At 43.3% G+C, this 23471-nt stretch overlaps 1 protein-coding gene across 2 annotated transcripts in view; it reads right to left on the reverse strand.

Annotated features, from left to right (window-relative positions):
• Positions 1-23471, reverse strand: part of ZSWIM6 (zinc finger SWIM-type containing 6) — a 104915-nt gene that overhangs the window by 7307 nt on the left and 74137 nt on the right. The window contains exons 5-12 of one of the 2 annotated variants that reach the window (XM_081212658.1): positions 16308-16487; positions 13709-13885; positions 13287-13433; positions 10772-10903; positions 9857-10117; positions 7531-7666; positions 3883-4040; positions 1455-1618 (exon numbers count right to left, since the gene is read on the reverse strand). In XM_081212658.1, the coding sequence (XP_081068784.1) occupies positions 1455-1618; positions 3883-4040; positions 7531-7666; positions 9857-10117; positions 10772-10903; positions 13287-13433; positions 13709-13885; positions 16308-16487 (1355 nt within the window). Of the gene's footprint in view, positions 1-1454; positions 1619-3882; positions 4041-7530; positions 7667-9856; positions 10118-10771; positions 10919-13286; positions 13434-13708; positions 13886-16307; positions 16488-23471 lie in introns of both variants that reach the window. The other variant, XM_081212657.1, reaches the window with a different exon arrangement.

The following is a 23471-nucleotide window of genomic DNA, read 5'->3' on the forward strand; positions in this document are numbered from 1 at the left end:
TCTGCCTCCATCGCCCAGCATGCTGAGGGAGAAATAAACTAACTGGGAGCTGGAGGCAGTGGAACTCAAGCGGCGGCGGCTTCACCAGCTATATAAGGTAAAGGGACCCCTGACCATTAGGTCCAGTCGTGACCGACTCTGGGGTTGGGGTGCTCATCTCGCTTTACTGGCCAAGGGAGTGTACGGCTTCCAGGTCATGTGGCCAGCATGACTACGCCGCTTCTGGCAAACCAGAGCAGCACACGGAAACACCGTTTAGCTTCCCGCCAGAGCAGTACCTATTTATCTACTTGCACTTTGACGTACTTTCGAACTACTAGGTGGGCAGGCGCAGGGACCGAGCAATGGGAGCTCATGCCATCGCAGGGATTCGAACTGCCGACCTTCTGATCGGCAAGTCCTAGGCTCTGTGGTTTAACCCACAGTGCCACCCGCGTTCCTTTTCACCAGTAGGAATCCACTATGGACTCGATTTTCAGACACCTGCATATCTTAGAAATTTGTCTGTACCAACATACCGGCGTCTTTTCACTAAAGCCAGATTAAATGTATTTCCATCAGAAGTGTTAAATGGCAGACTGAGAGGTATCCCTTATCAAAATAAGATCTGTGTGTGCTCTCAAGATGTTGACTGTATGAGGCATATTTTATTGCATTGCGAACAATATGATCAAGTGAGGGAACTATTGATTAAACCACTATTGGCAAATCGGCTGGGTCAATCCGAAGCCTACTATAGGAAATATCTTCTGGACGACAAGTCCAACGATATCACAGTGGCTGTGGCAAAGTTTCTTTCAGTAGTCATATGAATCAAAGATCAACATACCCATGACTAAACAAATAACGCTTCGGTCTCCCTTCCAGGTCTATATGAGTCTATATGAGTCTGTATTTTATTCTGTATCTATGCTATGGGTCGTTGGACCGTAATAAAGATTATATATATGTATTGGCCATAACCCATGAGACACCAGGGTGAAAGCGCCTCAACTCCCATCCCGCCAGCTGGGGCCAATACATCGCCCAGCCTTAGTGTCCATACTTCTGAGGGTTGATCGTTTCAGATGTCTAGTTCTAGGACAGGATTGGAGCACATTTCAAAAGCAGCCACACAATTTATACATGCTTTGTCTGTCAGTCTGTGTGTTTCTTTAATACCAAAAATACAAGGTAAATCTACTGATACGTCATACAAATCTACTGATACGTCATACAACAGCAGGGCACCATTTTTTTTTAAGCCAGCTAAGTGAAAAGTAATAAAGATTTTCCATTTAATTCCCTTTGCCATGCCATCTGGTATAGCAGTAGAACAAGAAGAGCTCACCGACTATGGATGAGTAGGAAAAGTTCGTTATAAACTGCTTGTGCCAAGAAGACATGTTCAAAATTGATCCAAGGTTTTATAGTATCTTACTGAAGCATTAAAACAGCATTAAGAAGAAAAATACCTGAAGACCCAGCTCCAGAGAGACTTTCAAAAGAGTGATATCTGGCAGACTGTCCATAAGCGTTGCTATTTTAAATGCATCCTGGGCAAGCTTGAAGATGTGCGATGAGGAGTGAATGTTTTTCTGGATAGATTCTAACACTGTTTCAAGCCTTCGGACATCACCTGCAAGGTCAGCCAAAAATATATATGCATGAACACAAGCAAGTGACAGGAATATTGCAATGTGCCATCACACAGACAGTGTCATCAATATGCATCTGATGAGGTTATCTGCATACCATCTGAAGCAGATGCAAGTTGTGATGGTGCTGAACCGGTGCCTGGAGGTGGCAATGGACTAGATGAGAGCCTACAAACTGGAGCTAAATCCTTAGGAAATGGAGTTGCGGTTGGTAGACACTACTCATGTCCAAGAAACTTCCATCTGTCCTGCTTTAGGTCAAGCTGAACTCCCCCTGAAGAAGCAGGTGTGTAGTTTGGAGCTGCTCTTCGCTTCATCTGTGTCACTGGAGGCCCACATGGTTTCAGTGACAAGGCGTGTCAATTTGCAGCTCCATCAAGTTCACCAGCATAGCCTGACCACACAGTTTTGCAGCCTCTGGCCAGTGGCGTAGCGTGGGGGGTGCAGGGGTGGCCAGCTGCACCGGGCGCAACATCTGGGGGTTAGGGTTAGGGGGCGCAAATCCACGGGTTAGGGGGCGCAAATTACTTGCCTTGCCCCGGGTGCTGACAACCCATGCTACACCACTGCCTCTGGCAACTGCTCATCAACGTGTTCTGTGTAAGGTTATATTTGAAAATGGTCTGGAATTTGCAGCTATGTGCAGAGTGCTGCTACTAGAGCATTGGTTGGTACTTAGCTGTGCAGCAATATAACACCTATCTTGCAGGATCGACATTAGCTGCTTATACGTTACTGGGCTCAGTTGAAAGGTGCTGATGTTAACATGTGAAGCCCTGAATGACTTGGGACCTAGGTATATTGATGCAAAGTTTCTATCCACAGCAGTCTTCCTATGTTTTGAGATAGCAGAGGGGGTCATTTTTTTAATCCCACCAGCAAATGTTGCTCACTGTGTATGGATGTGGACAGTGCCTTCTCAGCAGTTATATCCCTGGTGTGGATCTCTCTTCCCTTAGAAGCACAGACAGCTACCTCACTGACACACTTGTTTACAGAGGCTTAGAGAGGACTTGGTTAAGCCAGCTTTGCTTTTTACTGCAGTACTGTTGCTGTCGTTGTTTATTATATTTTATTTGTTTCAAATGCTGAATATTTTTACTGATCTTTTTTTTTTTATCAAATTACTTTAATAGCGGCTGAATTTTTAAGTGCTGTCCATGAAGAAAGAATGGGCCATGATAAAGAGACTTAGTGGTTTTAATGGTAGGTGATGTTGCTGTGCTGTATTATATTATCTTTGTACATCGATTCATTTCTTGGAGTTAAGAATAGGACTAGGATATATTGTGTTCGCTGAGCCCGTATTTTATACAGTCTGTATATGATGTTTGTTTGTTAATGTGTGGTGTGTTATGCCTAATAAAGGATTTTGAATTTGAAATTGAAATTTACTGATCTATTATCTATCTACAAACAATGGAAATAAATATTTCAAAGACTTCCTTAGTGAACAGATACTAAACCCAACATTCTAGATCCATGTTTTCCATTTCTATAGGAATTCATCTATGTACCAAAATAAATCTGCTGCACACGTGAGCTGGACATGCCACATGGACAGCAAGTGATGTGCTTGTGTACATTTTATTTAGTACTGCTTCGGCTACTTAGCCTGGCTCAATGCGGATATATGTGCTACACTTCCTCTTCCTCATCTTCTGCTTCAGCAGAGCCAAGAGATCAAAAGCTTTTGCTTCCATACACAATTAACTGCTGTTGAGCGTTACATTTGAACCCTAAACTGTCGTTACTTGGTTAGTCTCAACTATATTTAAGGAAACACATCAATTTCATAAATCATGGTTTTGAGACTAGTTTGTTTCTCTAAACCTTGGTTAAGATTAACCACACTTTGTCAGAGTTTGGATACAATGATCAACCGTGGGTTAGTTAAACAGGGAAGTGGAAGCTTCCAGTCTCCCCGCTTCCAACTGCACCAGAGGACGAGAAGGGAAAGGGGAACTCATTCATGTAATAAGGGGCTGTCCAGCTTTTTGGAAAAACCATTGTGGGCACCACAGACACACTGCAACCAAGTACAACACAACTTATTCTATAATCTGCCACAGAATGCTTCTTTCGAGCGTAATTTGAGCAGAGAGAAGAAACCCTGGGAGTACCAGGAAAGGCCTATGCAGACGTTATGTATACCCATTAGCACCACATTGGTGAACAAGACCAATATAAACTCATGTATATAGTCAACTAAAAATAGGTATCTGCTTAATTGCCAGCACTGTACCTTTGGCTGCAGTTAGCATAGTTGATGCCAACTCACACTGCTGAGATTCAATGTGACTTAGAGTGAACCAACGGGGGTACCGATTTGGAACAACTGATGCAATGTGATGTGGACGAGACATATCTCCTGATGGAGCTGTGGATTCCAATACTAGTAATCTGTAAACAGGAAACACACATACGTGGATAATTAAATTATAGTCATGAGAAAAGTTGTGCCTTCTACAGAAATGCTGCAATATGTAGACAAAGGTCTGGTTAGTTTCTCATTACAAGATTAAGCCTGCATTGAGCTTCAGGCTCATACGCTGTGCCTCTCCTCCTCCAAACACAGCAGGGGGAGGTTGAAAGCTCCTGTCTTTGAAGGGAGTGCAGTTCCTTGTGGCAACCCTTGTTTGCAAAGTTTAAACAAAACCAGTTCCCTTCAGTTCAGCTATCACACAGATCTGTGGGCAGTTCAAAGGCAAAAGCTTTTGATCCCCTCCTCTTGCATGTGAAGGAGGAGAACATGTGAGCTGAAAGCTAGTTATCATAAGGACAAACTGTGGTTTGGTGTTATGTCTCAACAAGGTCATAGGCAAAACGGCCTTGCTTGTCGCACTAAACCATAGTTAATGGTTTGCTGTGAATGCAGAAATTGTTCCTGCTTTGCTCCTTCCCTAGTGCAAGCAACAAGCCACAACCCCTGGCTTAATCATTATATCCAAGCCAGGGATCATAGTTTGTTTCACTCAAACAAGAACAAACCCTATGGCTTATGGTGTGCTGCAAACTCAGCCTTTGAGGGCAGGGAGGAACCCGTTTCACCTAATTAAGAAAACTAGAACTTAAATAAGAAATTCTCCATGCTTTGGATTTTTAGCTTCTGTGTTTAAAATTAAGTTTCAAAAATGGTGGTGGTGGGGGACGGGACATTTTTTCTCCTGATATGACTTTCCTCACCTTTATGTTTTTAGTGGGAAAATGGGACATTCTAGTAATGGTTTGGTATCTGCCAATTTAGCAGACAGCCATTTAACTATCTGCAAACTAGTGAACATCATTTTAGAAGCTATTCTGGTGACCGCAGTTTCTCTTGCAAAGAAAAAACCTCTGCCTAACATAATGCAAAGAAGTGAATATGAAGCAAACCTACACATAGTGGTTGGAAAAGGTTACAATAGCTTTAACAAGAAATAGTTGCCCTAAGCTGATAAGTTATTTCTCTTCCTACTACAGACCTATTATTAGAAGGGTCTACATTGTAATTTACTTGAATGAAAATAGCTGGCTTTTTTTTTATGAACTCCCTATCACGATGATTCAGAGCAGCCTCAGCCTTTCAAAGGTCAAAGAAGTACTGAAGGACAGTTGGAAAAGGAACGTCAACAAGCAGAATTTTGTGTGAACATGTGCATCTGTGAGATTTTATTTTCAACATCATCATTGGGAATGGCCCTCTGAAGATTTAGTATCACTACTACTGCTTCACAGTTAAATGGTGCCCTCCGGCTTCTACAGATGCTGGCATCACTCAGTTTTACATGGTTCCACGGATTCTACAGCCATTTTCCTGCTTCTACTTGTGCAAAAGGCTCCACCAGATTTTGCACAAGAAGAAGGCTGTCTTTAGATTTTTTCCACCTTTTATTGCATAACTTTATAGCCTGAGGTGCAAAACAGCCCTTCCTTGAGCAGAAGACGCTATTCATGTATGCAAGCACAGCTTTGCAGCCTAGTTTACAAAGCGTCTGGTGGTATTCCTCTCTCTTGATAACAATCATAAGCAGAATAATTTATGTGTAATAGTTTTTAAATTACAAAACATATCATACAAAATGAAAGCGAAATTATGCAAGTCTTGATTAATTTGCACCATGCGTATACGTTTTCATAATGCTTGCTTCTCTTGGTGCAGAATCCAATTCATATGATTTTTAATTTTCAGTTTTTGAAAAAATTAAGTTCTTGAAATGCAGAGTATAGTCGTACCTTGGTTGTCAAACAGAATCCATTCCGGAAGTCCATTTGACTTCCAAAAACATTCGACAACAAGGCACAGCTTCCGATTGGCTGCAGGAGCTTCCTGCACTTAATCGGAAGTTGCGCAAGCCCCGCCGGACGTTCGGCTTCCAAAGAACGTTCGCAAACCGGAACACTCACTTCCGGGTTTGCAGTGTTTGGGAGCCAAAACATTCGAGTCGCAAGGCATTCGGGATCCAAGGTGCAACTGTACTCTGCCCCAAGCATGCAATGGACATATTCCAGAGTTGTAGCATACTTTGTTCATATTACAGTCTGTGTTACTGTCTCAAGTTGCCTTAGCTCTAATAGAAAATTTTGTGGGTCAAACAGAAGAGTCTCTCTTTGGTAGACCAGATGGGTCCCATTTCCACCCTGCTCTTAGTGTGTGTCACAGCTGTATTCCCAAAGGGCTTCCTTTGAGATATATAAACTCACAGCCACCCCAAGGAGTCAGTTCAACACTCCCTTGGGACAGGCCTAACGCCCTAGAACTGAAAGCAAAAAGGAGACTATCAGCTATTTTAATGCTGTGACACACCTCATTTAATTCCAATTTTCTATGCAGGAGTGCCCAAGGATGGCTGGTAATGAAACAGACAAAAGAACTGGGCTGACCATGCAGCAGCATAGCTCTAACATGAACGTTATCCTCTCCTTACCCCACCCTCACCAGTTCTGAGAGAACAGGAAGGGTTGCCCATTAAGCAGCCCTGAAGGACAGACTAAACAGATTAGAGCCCTGGGATTTACTACCAACAATGATAAACACAACTGAGTACTTCAGAGAGGTTTCCACAGAATGCACAGAGCTGCAAGGAGGAAACTTTGCCATTGTTTCCCAAGTCAGTCTGTGTTTGCAAGACAGCTGCTCATACTTGAAAAGGTGAAGATCTACCAAGGCAATTCGCCCCGGTGCTATTTATTACTACATCAAAAAGCCCAGGACTGAGGCTTTTGGTGTCAAGCACAGCAGATATCTTTTTTTAGAAAGATGAAAATCAGGGTTATCTCTTGAATTTTTACTGCTGAGAATTTCATTTTTGGAGCAGGGGAGAGGATTAAAGCAACTGAACTGCTTGTATCAGAAGGTTAAAAAACAGAAGTTAGAGAACATTTTCAAATTAACTCATGCTATGCAATGTGTGAGTTAATTGGGTGCTAACCTGTGTTCAAACCCACCTGTTCCTTAAATCAGTCTTGCGGTTCTTGTTCATTCACCCACTCTTTAGATTTCCCATTCTATAGCCAAACAGGTCTCCAGGGTTACTCAAAAACTATATCTAAGACAAGTGCAGAAACACTTGCATTGAAAGTATAGGCTTCAACAACCTACTACAAACACACAGATAAATCAAACACATTGTGTACATCCTCTATCAGGATCGCTCTCCTTAAAGGAGGAAGTTGTTTGCCAGCCTTCTTAAAAGTCAAAGGAGCTTACCTGGTGAGCCCCTTTAGAGATGGGAGTTCCACAACACAGGGTGCCACTACAGAAAAGACATTGCTCCTTGTCACCATCCTTTTTACCCCCGAAAAGAAGAGGTGTGTGGAGCAAGGCCTTCCCTCATGACTTTATGGATGAAGGGAGCTCATACCGTTGACCGGGTTTATGCTTCTTTTCTAAATGAGGTTTAAAGACACGTACCGCATTGCTCTCAGTGCAGTTTTGTATGCTAGTTCAGCATCATGAGGTAGGAGAGAGGTGAAAAGATACTTGGCAAATGTGTGCATTGGAACACTCTCTCGATGGATGATTTCACCTAGACCGCTATAGGGTCCAGCTATGAGGGAAGGGATTTGGGAAAGGAAAAAAAAAACAGAAAGTCTTATAAATAGTGCTGTAGTTTGATTGTACATAAAATCGAAAGTGCTAAAAGTTATCTAGAAATATTGTAATAATCCTTGCCAAAAAAAAGCACTCACAGTGAAGAGAAATAAGCTCTCTGGTGAGGGGTCCTCTAAGAAATGTGCAGTACTAAAAGAAAATGGTGGTGATAAATATATCTTATTGAAGCAAATAAGGTGGCCTGGCTAGAGCTTTCCTTCTTGGATTCAAAGAGCCCAGAATACTTCATTTGTTCACTTTTCATTCATTGGTATAGAAGCTATTCCATGTTTTCTTTACCGTTAAGCTGACTTGTTATGAAAATTGCCCCTGCAGTTTAAAGTGGCAAAAATGCAGGGAGTTAGCTGACTAAGAAGCATTTCTACCATGCACATCAAGCCAAGGTATCTGAATCACCACCCTCACTACCCTTGGATGTAGTCAAATAATGCAACATAGGTGTCTAAGAGGGAGAGGACAGGAGTGTGCGCGTGTGCTCACACACTTGCATGTGGTGGGCGGGTGCATGTAACATCGCAAAAGGTTCCTGACCTTTCCTCAGACCCAATGTTATTTGCTACTGAGGTATGTGGGCTGTAGCACTGGGGCGAGTGGCTGCACCTCTTGCTACAAGGGGGGAGGCAGCCATAGTTCAATGGCAAAGCACAAGCTCTGCCTGAAAAAGGTCCCAGGTTTAATTTGAGAAACTCTGGGACACCTTGGGAGAGCAGCTGCCAAGTCAGTGTACTTAGCTGGACAGGCCATTTGCCTGATTCAGTAGAAGGCAGCTTCCTATACTTTAAAAGGGCAGTGGAGGTTGTCAGCTTAAGAACTACATTCTATGAAAACACTGAAGTGTAGAGAATTGGAAGCACCCGCTCAAATCAAGCTGAAACTAGATGAATCCATCCTTTAAGGGAACACCCCCCAACCAAAAAACCCACACTCCAAAAGGCTCCAAAGTAATGCTGGAAAAAAGTGCTTTTAAAAAGGCACACACTTGTTCTTTAAAGATTCCCTAATGCTAATATATAACATCATTTTGACACTAACAGAAAACCCGTAATGTTTTCTCTCATTTTTCCAGAAGGGCCAGATTGAACACACTTCTAAAGAAAACAATGACATCTACAACTTTCACTACTTTTAAACAGACCCACCCACCCACAAATCCCACAGTGTCCATAGTGCCAGCTTCTTCTTACATTCTTTAGCTGTTAATTACATTAAGATTACAACCACCAAATAGGAACTTCGCTTGTCACGAGCATGGGCCTTGGCTGAACTGCACTGCTAAGAAAGATGTTCTGGGCATCATGATTGGCAGGTAGCCTCTGCCAATCCAGTTTGAGACCAGCCCTATTCTCTTGCTCTGTCTAAGCAATGGAAAACTCTTGTGCTTTGGATTATCGTGTGCATCAGTGGCGTAGCGTGGGTTGTCAGCACCCGGGGCAAGGCAAATAATTTGCGCCCCCTAACCCGTGGATTTGCGCCCCCTAACCCTAACCCCCAGATGTTGCGCCCGGTGCGGCCGGCCCCCCCTGCACCCCCCACGCTACGCCACTGGTGTGCATGTCTTGTAAGCAATACACTTTCTCTAAAGGATAAAAACACATCACTGTATTTCTTTCCCTTGTGTTTTAATGATTTACAGTGTGACACTGGCAAGAAAACGTCTTTGTTGCAAAGTTTCAGGCACAAGTATCAGAGTGTGACGTAGGACAAAAATCATACTTTTACATGCGAAGCTACTTTCGGTCCCCACCAAGCTCACAGTATGAAATTCCTCATAAGCAATCTAAATTGGGCCAGTGGAATGAGTGTCTAGGGCAAGTTTAATTTCACACATTTACAATGTTTCGCTAGAAAGTGGTGGTGTCATTATGAACTTCAGTTTCCTTACATGCTAGCCTAAACTAACTGGGGGTGGGGGGAGATAATACATAAACAAGACCCTTCCACTTCCACATCAATGCGATGTTTAAGTATAGTGTGGGGTGGTGCTGGGTGTCTGATGGAAGATCTATAAGCAACCATTAGATTCCTAAGAACCTGATAATTACCAGATAAGCCAACTCCCAGAGGAGTACCTGGTCTTTTTATTAGAAACTGCTGAAAGAAGTGGTTAGCATCAATAGTCAACTACCTTCTAATAGGAAGACTGCTTGCTTTTGGAAAATCTTCACCAGCGTGTCATCCAGTTCGATTTCCTGTAGCTTGGAAATTAACTGTTCCTCATTCCGACAAACTTTCTCTTGTGCATACAAGCCATCAGGCATTATTCGCTGCTGCCCCAGTCCTATCAATGCCACTTCCACAGCCAGCGTCAAATAAGATTCTCCTTCTTCTAAGAATTTGTGGGCAGGCAGGTGATAGTACTCCAAAGATTTGTACTGGCCCATATTCTCTGGAGCGGGGGAAAAAACATCAAGTCACTCAATAGTTTACTTGTGGTTACACACCTGTCCTCCTGCATCATTTGCAAGCCTCCCACAATTTTTCACAAAGGCAGCCACCCTCACAAGGTAGCCTTGGGCATGCCACTCTCTTAGCCTGAGTACCCCCTATCTACAATATGGCCAATAGCACTGACTACCTCATAGGGTTGTGCACACATGTCAAGTACACTTGAAAACACTAAGCAAAAGTATTGTAAATAATGCCAATGCCAATACTACTAGCAGTAATAAAGCACTTGCTTTGCAGGCAGAATGTCCAAAGTTCAAGCTCTGGCATCTCCAATTTTAAAGGATCAGTTTTAAAGGAAAATACCTTTGTCCTGGGAGCTGATGCCAGTCAGGATAAACAGTAGGCTAGATAGGCCAATAGTCTGCCTTGGTAGAAGGCAGCTTCATATATTCCGACAGTAGGGCAAGAATACTATTTTGTATGCACACATGCAAACTACATCCCTCCCTCTTAAGCACTGTCAACACCCCTATTCAGCAAATGTTTAAGTTATGGTGTTTTGCAAGCATGGTTGCAAATAATAGGTCTAAAGCAAAGTTAAAACCACAGCATGCTTAAAAATACATCAAGTTGACCCATGATCAAATTTTACCTGTGAAGTCTGAGAACAAATGGAAGCTCTCCTCATCAACCCTGCAGGCCTCCATAAGGCTGCTGAAAAGGGTGCCAATTGGGTCCAATGGGTGCCCAACCCAGCCTTCCAGGTTAGTTATAGAGGTAACACCTTTGTGGAGAAGTTCTGCATTAGAAAAATAAATACATGCAGCCTTAGTGGTCATACAGTACTTTTAGTAGGCAAAACAGCTTGCATTTCCCCCCTCATCATCCTGATTTTTCAGACATGGAAACTGTAGCTAGCAACAGCATATGCACCATCAGTGACCACAGATAAACTGGATTTTGAACCCAAATACTGTATCTTATAACAGAACACATTATCCAGAAGGCCCATGGCCGTTTTTCATCCAGGGAGATGCATCAATGCCAACTGCAGAAGAATACTGACCAAACACAGCTTTGCTTAACACAGAATACCATTTTGTTCTGCCTACCCCACCCCTGCTTACCGATAAACAGAAATACAAAGCCAGTTCTACCGTGCATCAATTAGAACAAAGCAATTTCTCACTGCCTATCATAGCAAGCCATAGATCACGACTGCCTACCCTACTGTCTATGCAAGACTCCTTGATTATAAGCTATCCAAACTCTCTTTAGAGTCACTGCTGAAGGATTTATAAACAGGAAGCACACTTGTGGTATGCGCAGAAGAGATATCTATTTTTGTTTCCTTGTTGAGAAAAACAAGGAGCACTATTTTAACTAAGCTAACCCTGTGGAACTGGGGAAAACAACAACCCAGGCATGTGTCACATGACAACTCTTAAAAGATCTACCTTTCAAGTCAGCTAGATTTGCCTTATTTGCAAAATGTAAAAGGTAAACAGATCCCCTGTTGACAGACAGGGTCCACTGTCAGGGGCACCTATGCCGAGGCCCACAGGCTGGTTAGTAGAGGGCTTATTGCCAAGTAGAGATGCTGGGCAAAGAAGAAGCCCAAAACTACTGTTCTCTGTAGAGCTGAAAGGTACATGTGTCATCAGGATGCAGGAGATCCTTCAGGTGCCCTTTCCATCAGACAGAGAGGCCTTCATACACTCCTTTTGTCCATTCTAACACAATGCAGCTTCTGAAGAACCTGCAACCTCCCATTTCCCAATAAGGAAGGGTGATCAACTACAGTGCCTGTATTTGGCCTCAGAGAGATGAGTTATGAGTGGAAGCAAGAGGAGGGTGTCTAGAATAATGGAAGGAAGCCCTGCAAATAAGTTGTCCAGTGCAGGCAGCTCCTGTGTAATGCTTGTGCAAAACCCTATTTGTGTATACTTTGTCATGTTCTCCAGCTACTACCAGGTAAACACAATTTACTACAGTCATGGAACTACAGATATATAAGCAGTTAAGACACACACCCAAATTCCTTTCCAATGACTTCACTACCCCAATAGAATAAAATCTGGATTGCAATTGTACGTATACTTTCCCCACCTATGTACACTTCCTTTGCAGTTTGGGGCAAATCAAACACTAACTTTTGTAAGTGAAATTGACTGAAAGGTTACTTGGACACATGCCAAATGCTACTGTCCGTGTCAGGAGTTCAAGGTAATTTCAATGTTTCAGGAAAAAACAAAGGGCAACTTCAGAGAAATGCCCCCCCCCCCAAAAAAAAAACACATTTTCATTATTTCCTGGGCCTTCATGGTGTTAGGGGCTGGGGGGAGGTGCTGTATGCCTGAACCCCCTTCTAATTCCTGAATCCAGCAACCAAGCAACAGTTTGCTGTTTGATAGCAACCCTTATTTCTATGAATACAGCGGAACCTCGGGTTGCGAACGTGATCCGTGTGGGAGGCACGTTCGCAACCCACAGCATTTGCAACCCACAGCGCCGCTTCTGCGCACATGCAGGTCATGATTTGGTGTCTCTGCGCTTCCACAAGCGCCGAAACCCAGAAGTAACCCGTTCCGGTACTTCCGGGTTCAGAAATCACATAACCTGAAGCGTCTGTAACCCGAAGTACCACTGTAATGACTAGACCCATCCAACACTGCACTAGTTAACTGAACACATCTTTTTCACACATTTACAAAGCAGTCGCCCCAGATTTATCTCCAGGCTTACATGCAAACTGATGCTCTTCCCATTCTAGAGCCAGTGCAGAGAGAGTCCAAGGTTGGGAGTAGAAAATAGTACGGTCCAAATTATTCTGCCGCTTTAGAGACCATCTTGGTTGCTTGCTTTACGAATATATTTCTACAACATTCCTTGCTTTGAATTTAGGTATTCAAAAGATGTGGCATCGGTGGGAGTAGGAAGAACCTAAAAGCTCTAAGCCAGCATTATGGCTCTTTTACAGAGAGGCGCAAACACTGCCATAGCCCTATAGAGCCCTTGGCAATGAACCGCCTCCCATTGCCCGCTACAGTCAACCACTGCACAGCCGCAGTCTTTTACTTCTAAGCAGCGATTCCTTGCACTTGGCCCCATTCCAACCTTCCTCTCCCCAGGCTGCAACCTTTTGACATCATCTTGCCCACATTTACCTTTCTTCTGGAACCGGAACATTTCCTGCTGTTTCTGCTGCTGCCTCCTTAGAGTATTGACAATAGCTATTGCTAGCCGCAGTGCTTCTCTTGGATAGCCATGAGATCTTAGTGCATCCACCCTCGCGCAGGCTGTAGGCACATGTTCTGAACAGAGAGAAAGGGGGAGGCATTATTAAAGAGCTCATCCGCGTCTGCAGCAACCCCCATCCCAGGGGAGCATTCAGAAGGGGTTTTTGTTGTTGTTAAAGAATCTGAGAAAACAGTACTTTAAAAAGGGAAGGGAATAAAAGACCGTTTGAAGAGAAGCACTGTTGCTATTGCCAGACCTTTCATCCCTCTCCCCGTCCCCCAAAAACAGTGCCATAGAAATGGAACAAAGCATCAACTCATGGAAACCTCTTTCCGGTTGAGCCACTTACCATGCCAGAGGGGCCACCCGTGAGAGTCAAAGAGTGAGTTTTCAGCATCATCATGGTAACAGTAGTTGGTGTACAGGTCACTTCTGATAATGTGCTGTAAGTGGCTGTCCTGCCAATGGAGATCGCACGCCTCAATGGCTCGAGTGAACACCGTCCGGTGAGACCTGTTTGATGAATCTGTCAGGCCCACGAGTTCAAACAGAATCAGTTTCATGCCTCCATATGGGTAACACCCAACTCGCACCCCACTCTCTCCTCCTCCAATACAATCAATACATGCTTCCTAACAAGCAGAGTTTCAGGTTTACCCTACACAAGCTATTTCTTTTTCAAAACAAGCACACAGGATTCTATTGAAGTTAATACACACCAGAGGGGGCCAAAACTTATCCTGTCTTAACACTGTATATTAACACAAAGTATATTGAACATTTGGGCATGTGCAGAAACAATTACAGAAATGCCTAAGAAATTCCTGGGTGGTTTGTCAATATGTACACCATGGAAATACAGCTTTGAATTGACAGAAATGAGGCTTAGATACACTGCTTTCTATTGTATGTTGCAAAATTAAACAGTGGATTCAACAGAACCACTTTGAGCCATAAAAAAGGAGAAAAAACTGCACTATGCTTCTAAGCAACAGAAGAGACACCTGAACCCTTGGCTGCATAGTGTGTGTGTATTGCAACCAATATAATAAAAATTGCTCTCATACTTTTACATATATCTGTTCACCAAGAAAAAAATATTACATTGGTTGTGTGTATAGAACATATGCAGGGTTCTACAATAATTCTAATGAGACACAGACACAGAAAAAAGGGTGTGTGCATGTGTCCCATTTTATTAATGCATTTAATTTCCATACAAACACACAAACAGATTAGCAAAAAGCAAACAATGGTATCAACTGTAATTCCACATGGGATCAGCTGATCAGAAACAGAGTTCCATACAGTTGTGTAACATGCTGCGGCCCCTGCCAATGTTTTAGAAAAGACATCCTTGTGTAATGCCTGCTGGGGGGGTCACACAAGAGGTAGAGTCAGCAAGGTAGATGAAACTCTGTACGAAAGACCTGAGAAGCAACATGTTATAGCAAGTTACTTCTTGTTATAGCAAGAGCACTGAATGCTCTCACGTAATATGGCCCTTGGAGGTATTGGGTTGTCAGGAGACACACACTGCTGTGCTACTACAACCCCACCACAAGTGCATGTGACTCCTACCCAATGCATCTCCAAGCATTGTGTTCATGCTGAACGAGAAGCTAATTTATTTTAAATTAAAATAAATTATGCCAGCAGCAAAGATTGCAGCAGAGCTAATCTCTCCCAGAAGCACTCACAAAACTAGGAAGATGCTCTCGCATGTGGTAAGGTAGAGCAACAGATGCAAGCGGTCAACAAGTTATGTGTCATCACATAGCTCTAGTGGAAGACATTGAAATGAGAACTTGCACTTAAAGAATATAGGTCCATACAGAAGAAACAAAAGAGATTTGGATTGGAACCTATGACAGGACCCAAGTCCGCTCTCCTTCCCCGGGGGGGCAATTTTGTGGGAGTGCATCTGGGACCTCCCAGTGACCCGGTGGGAGGGTGGAGGGATACCGCTTGGGTCATGGGGACTCCCAGCCGCGTCCTGGCACAGCTGGGGGCATGGCCACTTGCTGTTTAAACACTGGCACGGCCATGGGGTGTCCTCCTTTCGCCTCCTTGCCAGATCAGCTATTTCTGCGCTTTTGGTGTTTCAGAGACTTCCTGAGCTGGAGTGCTCCAGTTGGTGAGATCGTTGCATTTGGGGAGTTGGACAGTTAAGTTTTGGGATGATTTGGCGAGGTGTGTGTGCTTGAGCGCTGCCCTTTCCTGCAACATGTCAGCATCGTGAGTCTACAAATGTGGGTGATGCAAAGGAAATACTCAAATTTAGGATATCTAAGCCCTTCACATTATCTAGGAAAAAGCTGTGCTTTGCGCCTAGATCCCTCTCACCTTCAAGAACCTTTTTGACAGCAGCTACAGCGCAGCTTGAGAAGGCTAGAATATGCCCTCTTTTCCAGGAGATGAAAGATGCCACAAACCTTTCGCTGGGAGAATGTTTGGCTGAATGAATATTCCATGATTCACCTCTCCCTAGGTGATGTCACCCACCCTAGTGGAGACAAATGAGTGCAGGACGGTCAGCTACCTGGGAGGTGAGAGCTGGGAGGAGACACCCTTTTCTGTATGTGACAGAAGTTTAAAATATATCTGTGAGAGGATTCTGTGCTTATCTCTTCTATCTTTTCTCTGCTCTTTTATTCCTTTTATTTTTATTATTTTTGTGTGATTAGTTTGTCTTTTACTGTAATGTGAAAACTGATAACAAAGCTTTATCAAAATAAAAATAAACATGCTGCCCGTAAGTTGCCCAACTCTATCACAGAGCCTGTAGACTTGTTTTCCCCACCAGCAGTGGCACCACAATCCTCAGCCATGAATATGAACAAGACGATGGACTAAGGTTGCTGCTAGACAAACGAGCATGATGGTCCAGGCAGAGAGTCTAAATTGCATTTCATGTGTCTCAGAGAGTAAATTAAGTCAGGGCTCACCTTGGATTGCATTTGCACCCTGAGGCAAAGCATTGGTTAGACTGGGCAGGTCATTTCCATGGTTCCCATCTTCCCAGGGACAAACATCAACACTGTTCCATTTCTTCAGCTGTTTCAGCCAACTGGCCTTTTGTTCCACCTTGCAATGAGGATTTAAGACTATGCACATCCAAAGAGCACCTATTAAATGACACAGAAAATGCAGTGGGGCTAGTTACCTTAAATTTTAGGGAAAGCACAGCAAGCTTTATATGGATGCCAAAGGTACGCTGCAAAACCACACTAGCCAATCTGCCACCTCAGTGTCACAAGCACGTGCACGATGCTGTTCCAGTCTCTTATAGGCAACATGACAAAAATAATTGTATAAAAACTAACAAACGCACATTGAAATCCTTTTTTTTTTTTTTTGGGAGGGAGACACAAAACAGCAATCTCTCTCTCAAGACTTGCTGTAAAGCAAGTCAACTTCCCACATAAAATTTAAAATGTATATATTCGGGAAGTGTGACAATACTAAGTTTCCAACCTACACAAATATCAACTTAAACCTGTTCATTTATATTCATTAACAAAAATTAAACACTGCTTACTCAACAGAAGACCTCTAAGTAATTCATCAAGAACAATCTAAAATATTTTATTTATTTATTCATTTGTGCACACACACGCACACACGCACACCAGCTAAAAAATAAATAAAAATAAGTTAACACAATACTTTAAATACATATAAAATCTGCAATTTTCAAACAATTATTCAAAATAAAAGTACATGCTAAAACTGAGTGCCTGGGTAGATTCGCTGAAACAATTTAATCTATATGCTAATACAAATCCAAATCTTCTGCTGCCCGCACTTGCATAGCCAAAACTACACCACCCAGAAAGAAGTTATTAGCAGACATGAGGTAACCCTAAGATTCATACAAGTACAAAATAAATCTTTAGAAAAAATTCTAAAGGAGATAAACCTCGAAACCAGCCTAATAAAATTAATTAGTTAGTTAGTTAGTTATTATTTCTACCCCACCCATCTGACTGGGTTGCCCCAGACACTCTGGGCAGCTTCCAACAAATATAAAAGCATAATAAAATATCAAACATGAAAGATTTCCCTATATTGTGTTGCCTTCAGGTGTCTTCTAAAAGTTGTGTATTTCTTTATCTCCTTCACATCTGAATGGAGGGCATTCCTTGGGGTGGGCGCCACTACTGAGAAGGCCCTCTCCTTTGTTCCCTGTAACTTCACTTCTTGCACTGAGGGAACTGCCATAATAACTCAATGACACAGGAGGTTGTGAGACAAAGTGTTCAGGCACTTGCCTGCCTGAACATAGGAAGCTGAATTTGTTGGGTGGGGTGGGGTGGGGAGGGAGTACACCTGCAAGCCCTGCCCCACCCGCTCAATCCCCTTCTTTACGTGAAATAATGTTCAGCACAGGGATGGTTGGAAACTGAGTGGGCAGAGTGACACCGACAAGGACATGGAAGACCTGCCCGTGGATTCAGCAAATGCCCAAACACATCTTGAGTGGGGAACAGCTTTCAACCACTTGGGAGGGGCAATGGAATCACATGGTTTGAAAGGGAGGAGGGAGGAAACACAGGCTATATATGTGGTCTAAACCACTGAGCCTAGGGCTTGCCGATCAGAAGGTCGGCGGTTCGAATCCCCGCGACAGGGTGAGCTCCCGTTGCTCGGTCCGTGCTCCTGCCAACCTAGCAGTTTGAAAGCACGTCAGAGTGCAAGTAGATAAATAGGTACCGCTCTGGCAGGAAGGGAAACGGCGTTTCCGTGCGCTGCTCTGGTTTGCCAGAAGCGGCTTAGTCATGCTGGCCACATGACCTGGAAGCTGTACGCCGGCTCCCTCGGCCAGTAAAGCGAGATGAGCGCCGCAACCCCAGAGTCACGACTGGACCTAATAGTCAGGGTTCCCTTTACCTTTTTATGCTGAATAAATCAACTCATTTTGTTTGGGCAGGTCATTCCATGGTTCACACTAAGAATTGCCTGTAGACAAGGATGAAATCCAGACTGCAATGTACCTGGGACCGAGCAGCATGATTTCTATTTTCCTGTGCCAAGAGGAAAAAAGCCCCCAAATGGAGGGGGGAACCCATCAGAGCTCCAAGAGGACTAAGCATACTGGCAGGGACAGGAGAGCAGAATGGAGGGGGCAGAAGTGGAACAGAAGCACTGCACACTAACATTTTGTTGCGGAATCTTTCCCATCCTTATCTTTATTCTGCTTTAGCACCACAGGCTGGGCTACTCTTCTTTATGACATGAGGGGAGAATTCCCAATTCCATTTTTACTTTTAGCAGTAGTGGTTGCCCTTTCTTTCCAAGAATAGAAAGAGGCTTCGTAATTATTCCTGCAATTATGCACGAGAAACTCTCCTTCGTAAGAATTTACAGATCTAATTTTCTGCTGACATTTAACTCTGAACCAATGAAGAAACTACGTCCCTGACACTGCATGCCAGGAGAGGCATGAATAAATCACGAACTGCCAGAACATTTTTAAATATAAAGATACTGCTTTTAAAATCAGCTGTCTTATTGCTGTTGCAGACTTCTGACAAGCAGAGTGAAGACATCTACAAGTACTATTTAGCAACACTTCATTTGTTCATCAAGGAAGAGTTTTTACACACTTCGAAGACCTGCAGAATTTGCTAAAAATGAATGACAGCCTTTCAGAGAGGGAGATGCAGCAGCCAAATGTGACTAACAAAGAATGCAAATGTGTGTCTGCAACAAAGGTTGCTATATTATGCTGATCCTCAAAAGCAATTCAGGTCCAAAGGGAGGTAGTACAGTATATTCTCAACATTGTGAAGGGATGCTAGCAGCTTGTAACATCCTTCTTTAGGTTACAAAATGTACACCTTGTGCTTCCCACAACATGTGTTAAACTTAGATCAGGCATAGGCAAATTCCGGCCCTCTAGATGTTTGGGACTACAATTCCCATCATCCCTAGCTAACAGGACCAGTGGTCATGGATGATGGGAATTGTAGTCCCAAACATCTGGAGGGCCGGAGTTTGCCTATGCCTGGCTTAGGTGTTTGCCAAGCAGGGAGATTCCCTGCATCTTAGTAAACTTGAACCTCTGAGCACCATTTGTCCAAGACATGGTATATTAAATCATTTTTAAACACCATCCATGATTCTAAGAGGCCTTGCCAGAGTCACTAGGATGCCAAGTCAGGTAATACCCAGGAATAAGGCATGGGATTAGCATACACACCACACAGAGGAATTCAGAAACATCAAAATCTACTTTGTTCACAGTAGCCAGTCCCAAGAGACATATTAAGTTTGAAGTAGTTCTTTTGAAATCTGGCTATAGTGGTGCATTCTACCAATTTAAAGATCATTCAGTCCTTGGGAGCTGGCGGGCATTGCAATAGTGGAGAGAAAGCACAAACAGCTCATAGGTTCCATGTACCCTCACTCAACTAATGATAATTGGCACAGCCCCAATGTCGCAGTCATTTCCAGTAAGGGGGTCTCTCCCCCTCTCCAATTGACTAATTTCTGATTTTGCTGGGAATTTGACAGGACCTGAGTCCAGTCTCCAACTACTCCCTTTGGGGTTTTTTTTTAAAGAAGTTCATTATTTTCTATATAAACATGAACCACAAAACATGCAACTTGGTGAACAGTTTTTTACATAAAACCTCACCCTCTCCACTCACATACAACCACAAATTTGAAGGAAAAACGTCAGCCTTAGGTAACATAAGGTACCAACGTATTAGTCGAGCGTATTCCTCCAAAATCCCCTCTTTTCAAAGCTGTTCTCAATTTCAAAACTGCCAGATCCGTTACAGTAAAATCAGAAGACCAGAATTTTGACCCAGTTTGAATTTGGAGATACAAGGTCTTTGAAGGTGGATGTCTAGATTTTGCCCCTTACCAGCAATGCAACTCAACCTACTATGAAATTTTCCCAGCAGAGAGGCAAACACACATAAACCAATATGTAAATTTCATATTTCCCTGAAGATAATTGGAAGACGCATCATGCTGCGACTGCAATTTGGTATTAATTTCACACAAGGGAAAGAGTATTAAAACTGTCACATCTTAGTGAGGTATTGTCAGTTCTAGTTCCACAATCATCCTCTTGACCTGAATAAGAGGTGGCTCCGCCGTATCAGACCTCTAGTTCCAACACAGACATTACAAAGACCTTTCAGACAGTGTTTTATCATCCATCAGGTAAAAAGAAGAACGAGATGAGAGACTGAAGTTTCTCCTTACATCAGTATTTAACCTAATAAATACAAGGTGGCATTATTAAAGTGCTACGTTATACTAACGGTAGGCGCTACTAACTGCTTCTCAGCATGCAGCAGCCTCATAAGGCACCAAGGAAGCACACAGACAATTGCTCATTTGAGATTAATACTTGCTTCCTACAAATCCGGTGAAACTTCAATTGTTAAAAAAAGGGGGGAGAGAGTGCAAGAGTGAGATGACATTTTTGTAAATGGATGCCCTGTCTTTCCATCCAAGGGCAGTCAAGGATATGAACTACAGTGGTGCCCCGCAAGACGAATGCCTCGCAAGACGAAAAATTCGCTAGGCGAAAGGGTTTTCCGTTTTTGCGTTGCTTCGCTAGACGAATTTCCCTATGGGCTTGCTTCGCAAGACGAAAACGTCTTGCGCTTTTTTTTTTAAAGCCGCTTGAAGAGGCGCAGTTGCGACGGACCGTGCTTCGCAAGACGAAAAACATCACAAGACCAAAAGACTCGCGGAACGAATTCTTTTCGTCTTGCGAGGCACCACTGTATGTAGAATCAAAACGACATTCATATCAAGAGTCCTAGACAAAAACACATGCTTAATAACAAACAAACCAATGCCAGACAGCAGATAAAATACCATATGCATTTTGAAAAAGGTAGCGAAGGGACATTAAGGAGGGCACAGCATGGTTAAATTACTGGGGAGTAATGATATAACCTTGGCACAGCTCAGTGTTTGAAACTCTGATTGTTCTAGGCACATTTTGCAACAGGGAATTTCATTAGTGTGAGCAGTTTCTGAGCTCTGGGCACAGTACTGCACCTAAGATTTCAGATTAAAACTACAGAGTGGAAGGAAAGGAGGAGTTTTTTTTCTCTCTCCCCACTTCCTGTGCATCCTGTGATTTCAACACAAAAGTGGAAAAAGCACAGAAAACATTGGGTGGAAAAATCGGCTTGCTGTTTATTTTTAAATGCCTAGCCCTTATGGCTGCAAAAGTATGTTTGACAACCCTAGTGGACAATGGCTGGTGAAATCTCAGAATCCCAACAGGAAGCTAAATAAAGTTTCCAGGACTTCCGGTCGGTGCCAGCGCTTAATGGCGGTCCTACCTCCGAGCTCCGGAGAAGGACTGCTTCGCAAGTTCGGGTCTTACCCGCTACGGCAAGCGGGGGACCCCTAAAATCCCAGGCGCTGAAGCCTGAGAACAAGGAGACTCGGTGGGCACCTTCGCGCCCCCCGGTACCGTGAAAGAGCCTTTTTAAAGGCTACGGATCGACATCGGGAGTGAGCGCGGTGCTGAGAGTCGCTACCCAGCCTGCGAAGTGAAGCCGCGTCGCCATAAGCGGAGAGCGCCGATTCCTTCCTGAAAAGAAATTCGGACTGATTCCCCGTGAGTAAGAACTGAAAAATAACTGGGACTTTTCTTAATTTTAAAAAATTGGGCTAAAAACGGGGGAGATTTAAACAAAGGAAGTCTGCCTCCCCCCGACCGCATGAAAGTGAAAGCAACGGAGCTCTAAACCTGCATCCGTTTAAATTCGTCCTTTGATCAGCTAAACCGGACATTTAAACCTTTGATCTCCCCTCTAGCAAGCAGGGCAGAGGGGAGGCGAATCTGACCATTAACTGCATGACTTATTTGAAGGAAAAAACCTCTGCTATCTCATCTACTTGAAAGTCTGAAACGGTCTGCCTTCTTAGTACATTGAGCTGACTTTTCCCTGTGAAGTGACACCTTGATACAAAGTTTCCACAGTGCCTGACTTTTGTACATTTTAAGAAGAAACAGTATAAACAGTATACTGGGCAACTGTGGCAATTGGAAGCTATAAGACTTTAGCAACATTGATTTTGACTGGGTTATTCTCCTTTCTTTCTACATCTTGGATGGTCTCCTTTGTTCATGTATTTTGAAATTTCCTTCTATGGCCATTTTGATTTGCTCCCTCTAGAGGATAAAGTGAAGTCCAGCACGGCCTAAGACAGTGGAATTTTCCAAGGGAGAATAAATCCCGTGGGAATTGACCTTGACATGAGTGGGCCACAAGAAGAGATAACTACAAGAGCCAAGACCAAGCAACAACAACAGCAACAGCTGCAGCTGCAACAAGCAAAGAGAAGAGGTTCGATCCTAGGCGTAACAGCCGGACTAGCTGGAACAACAGGACAGGACAAAGGAGCAGCCGTTTCTATGGAAGCTGTGACAGAAGCTTTGCTTAAGATAAACCAGACTCTGGAGTCTTTGACAAAACAGACTTCAGAGAACACACAAAAATTAACAGAAATATCAACAAGATTAAACCAGAATACAGAATCTATAAATAAATTGGTCGAGGAAAATGCCACCACGCGTCAAATTGCCGAAGAGGCCAAAGCCACAGCTGGAGAGACGCAGGAGAAATTAGAGCCACTTGCCAAGAAGGTCTATGAGCATGATGCAACCTTGGCCTTGTGGGAGTTACAGAGGAAAGAGAGAAACTTAAAATTAAGACTGATTCCGGAGAATGAAAGTGACAACCTTGTGGAATACTTGACACGGGAGTTTGCGGATTGCTGGGACCTGGAGGAAGACGATTTCAAAATCACAACTGCCTTTAGACTCGGCAAAAAGCAAGATAGAAAGACACCAAGAGATTGTTTGATCACACTCAGATCTAAGGAGGAAAGAGATAAAATTTTAGGACTACACTTTGGAAAAGCCCTCCAAATTGGAAATTCAGCAGTACAGATCTTTAAAGACATACCAAAATATATCTTGGACTTAAGAAACTTCTACAAGGATTTGGTGCTTTTGTTAAAGAAAAATCAGATCCGCTTCAGGTGGGAATTCCCACAAGGACTGTCATTCGACTACAAGGCAAAGAAAGTGAAAATAAAGACAATTCAAGATAAAGACA

This window comes from Podarcis bocagei (assembly GCF_964188305.1).
Source record: "Podarcis bocagei genome assembly, chromosome: 11".
Taxonomy (NCBI): Eukaryota; Metazoa; Chordata; class Lepidosauria; order Squamata; family Lacertidae; genus Podarcis; species Podarcis bocagei.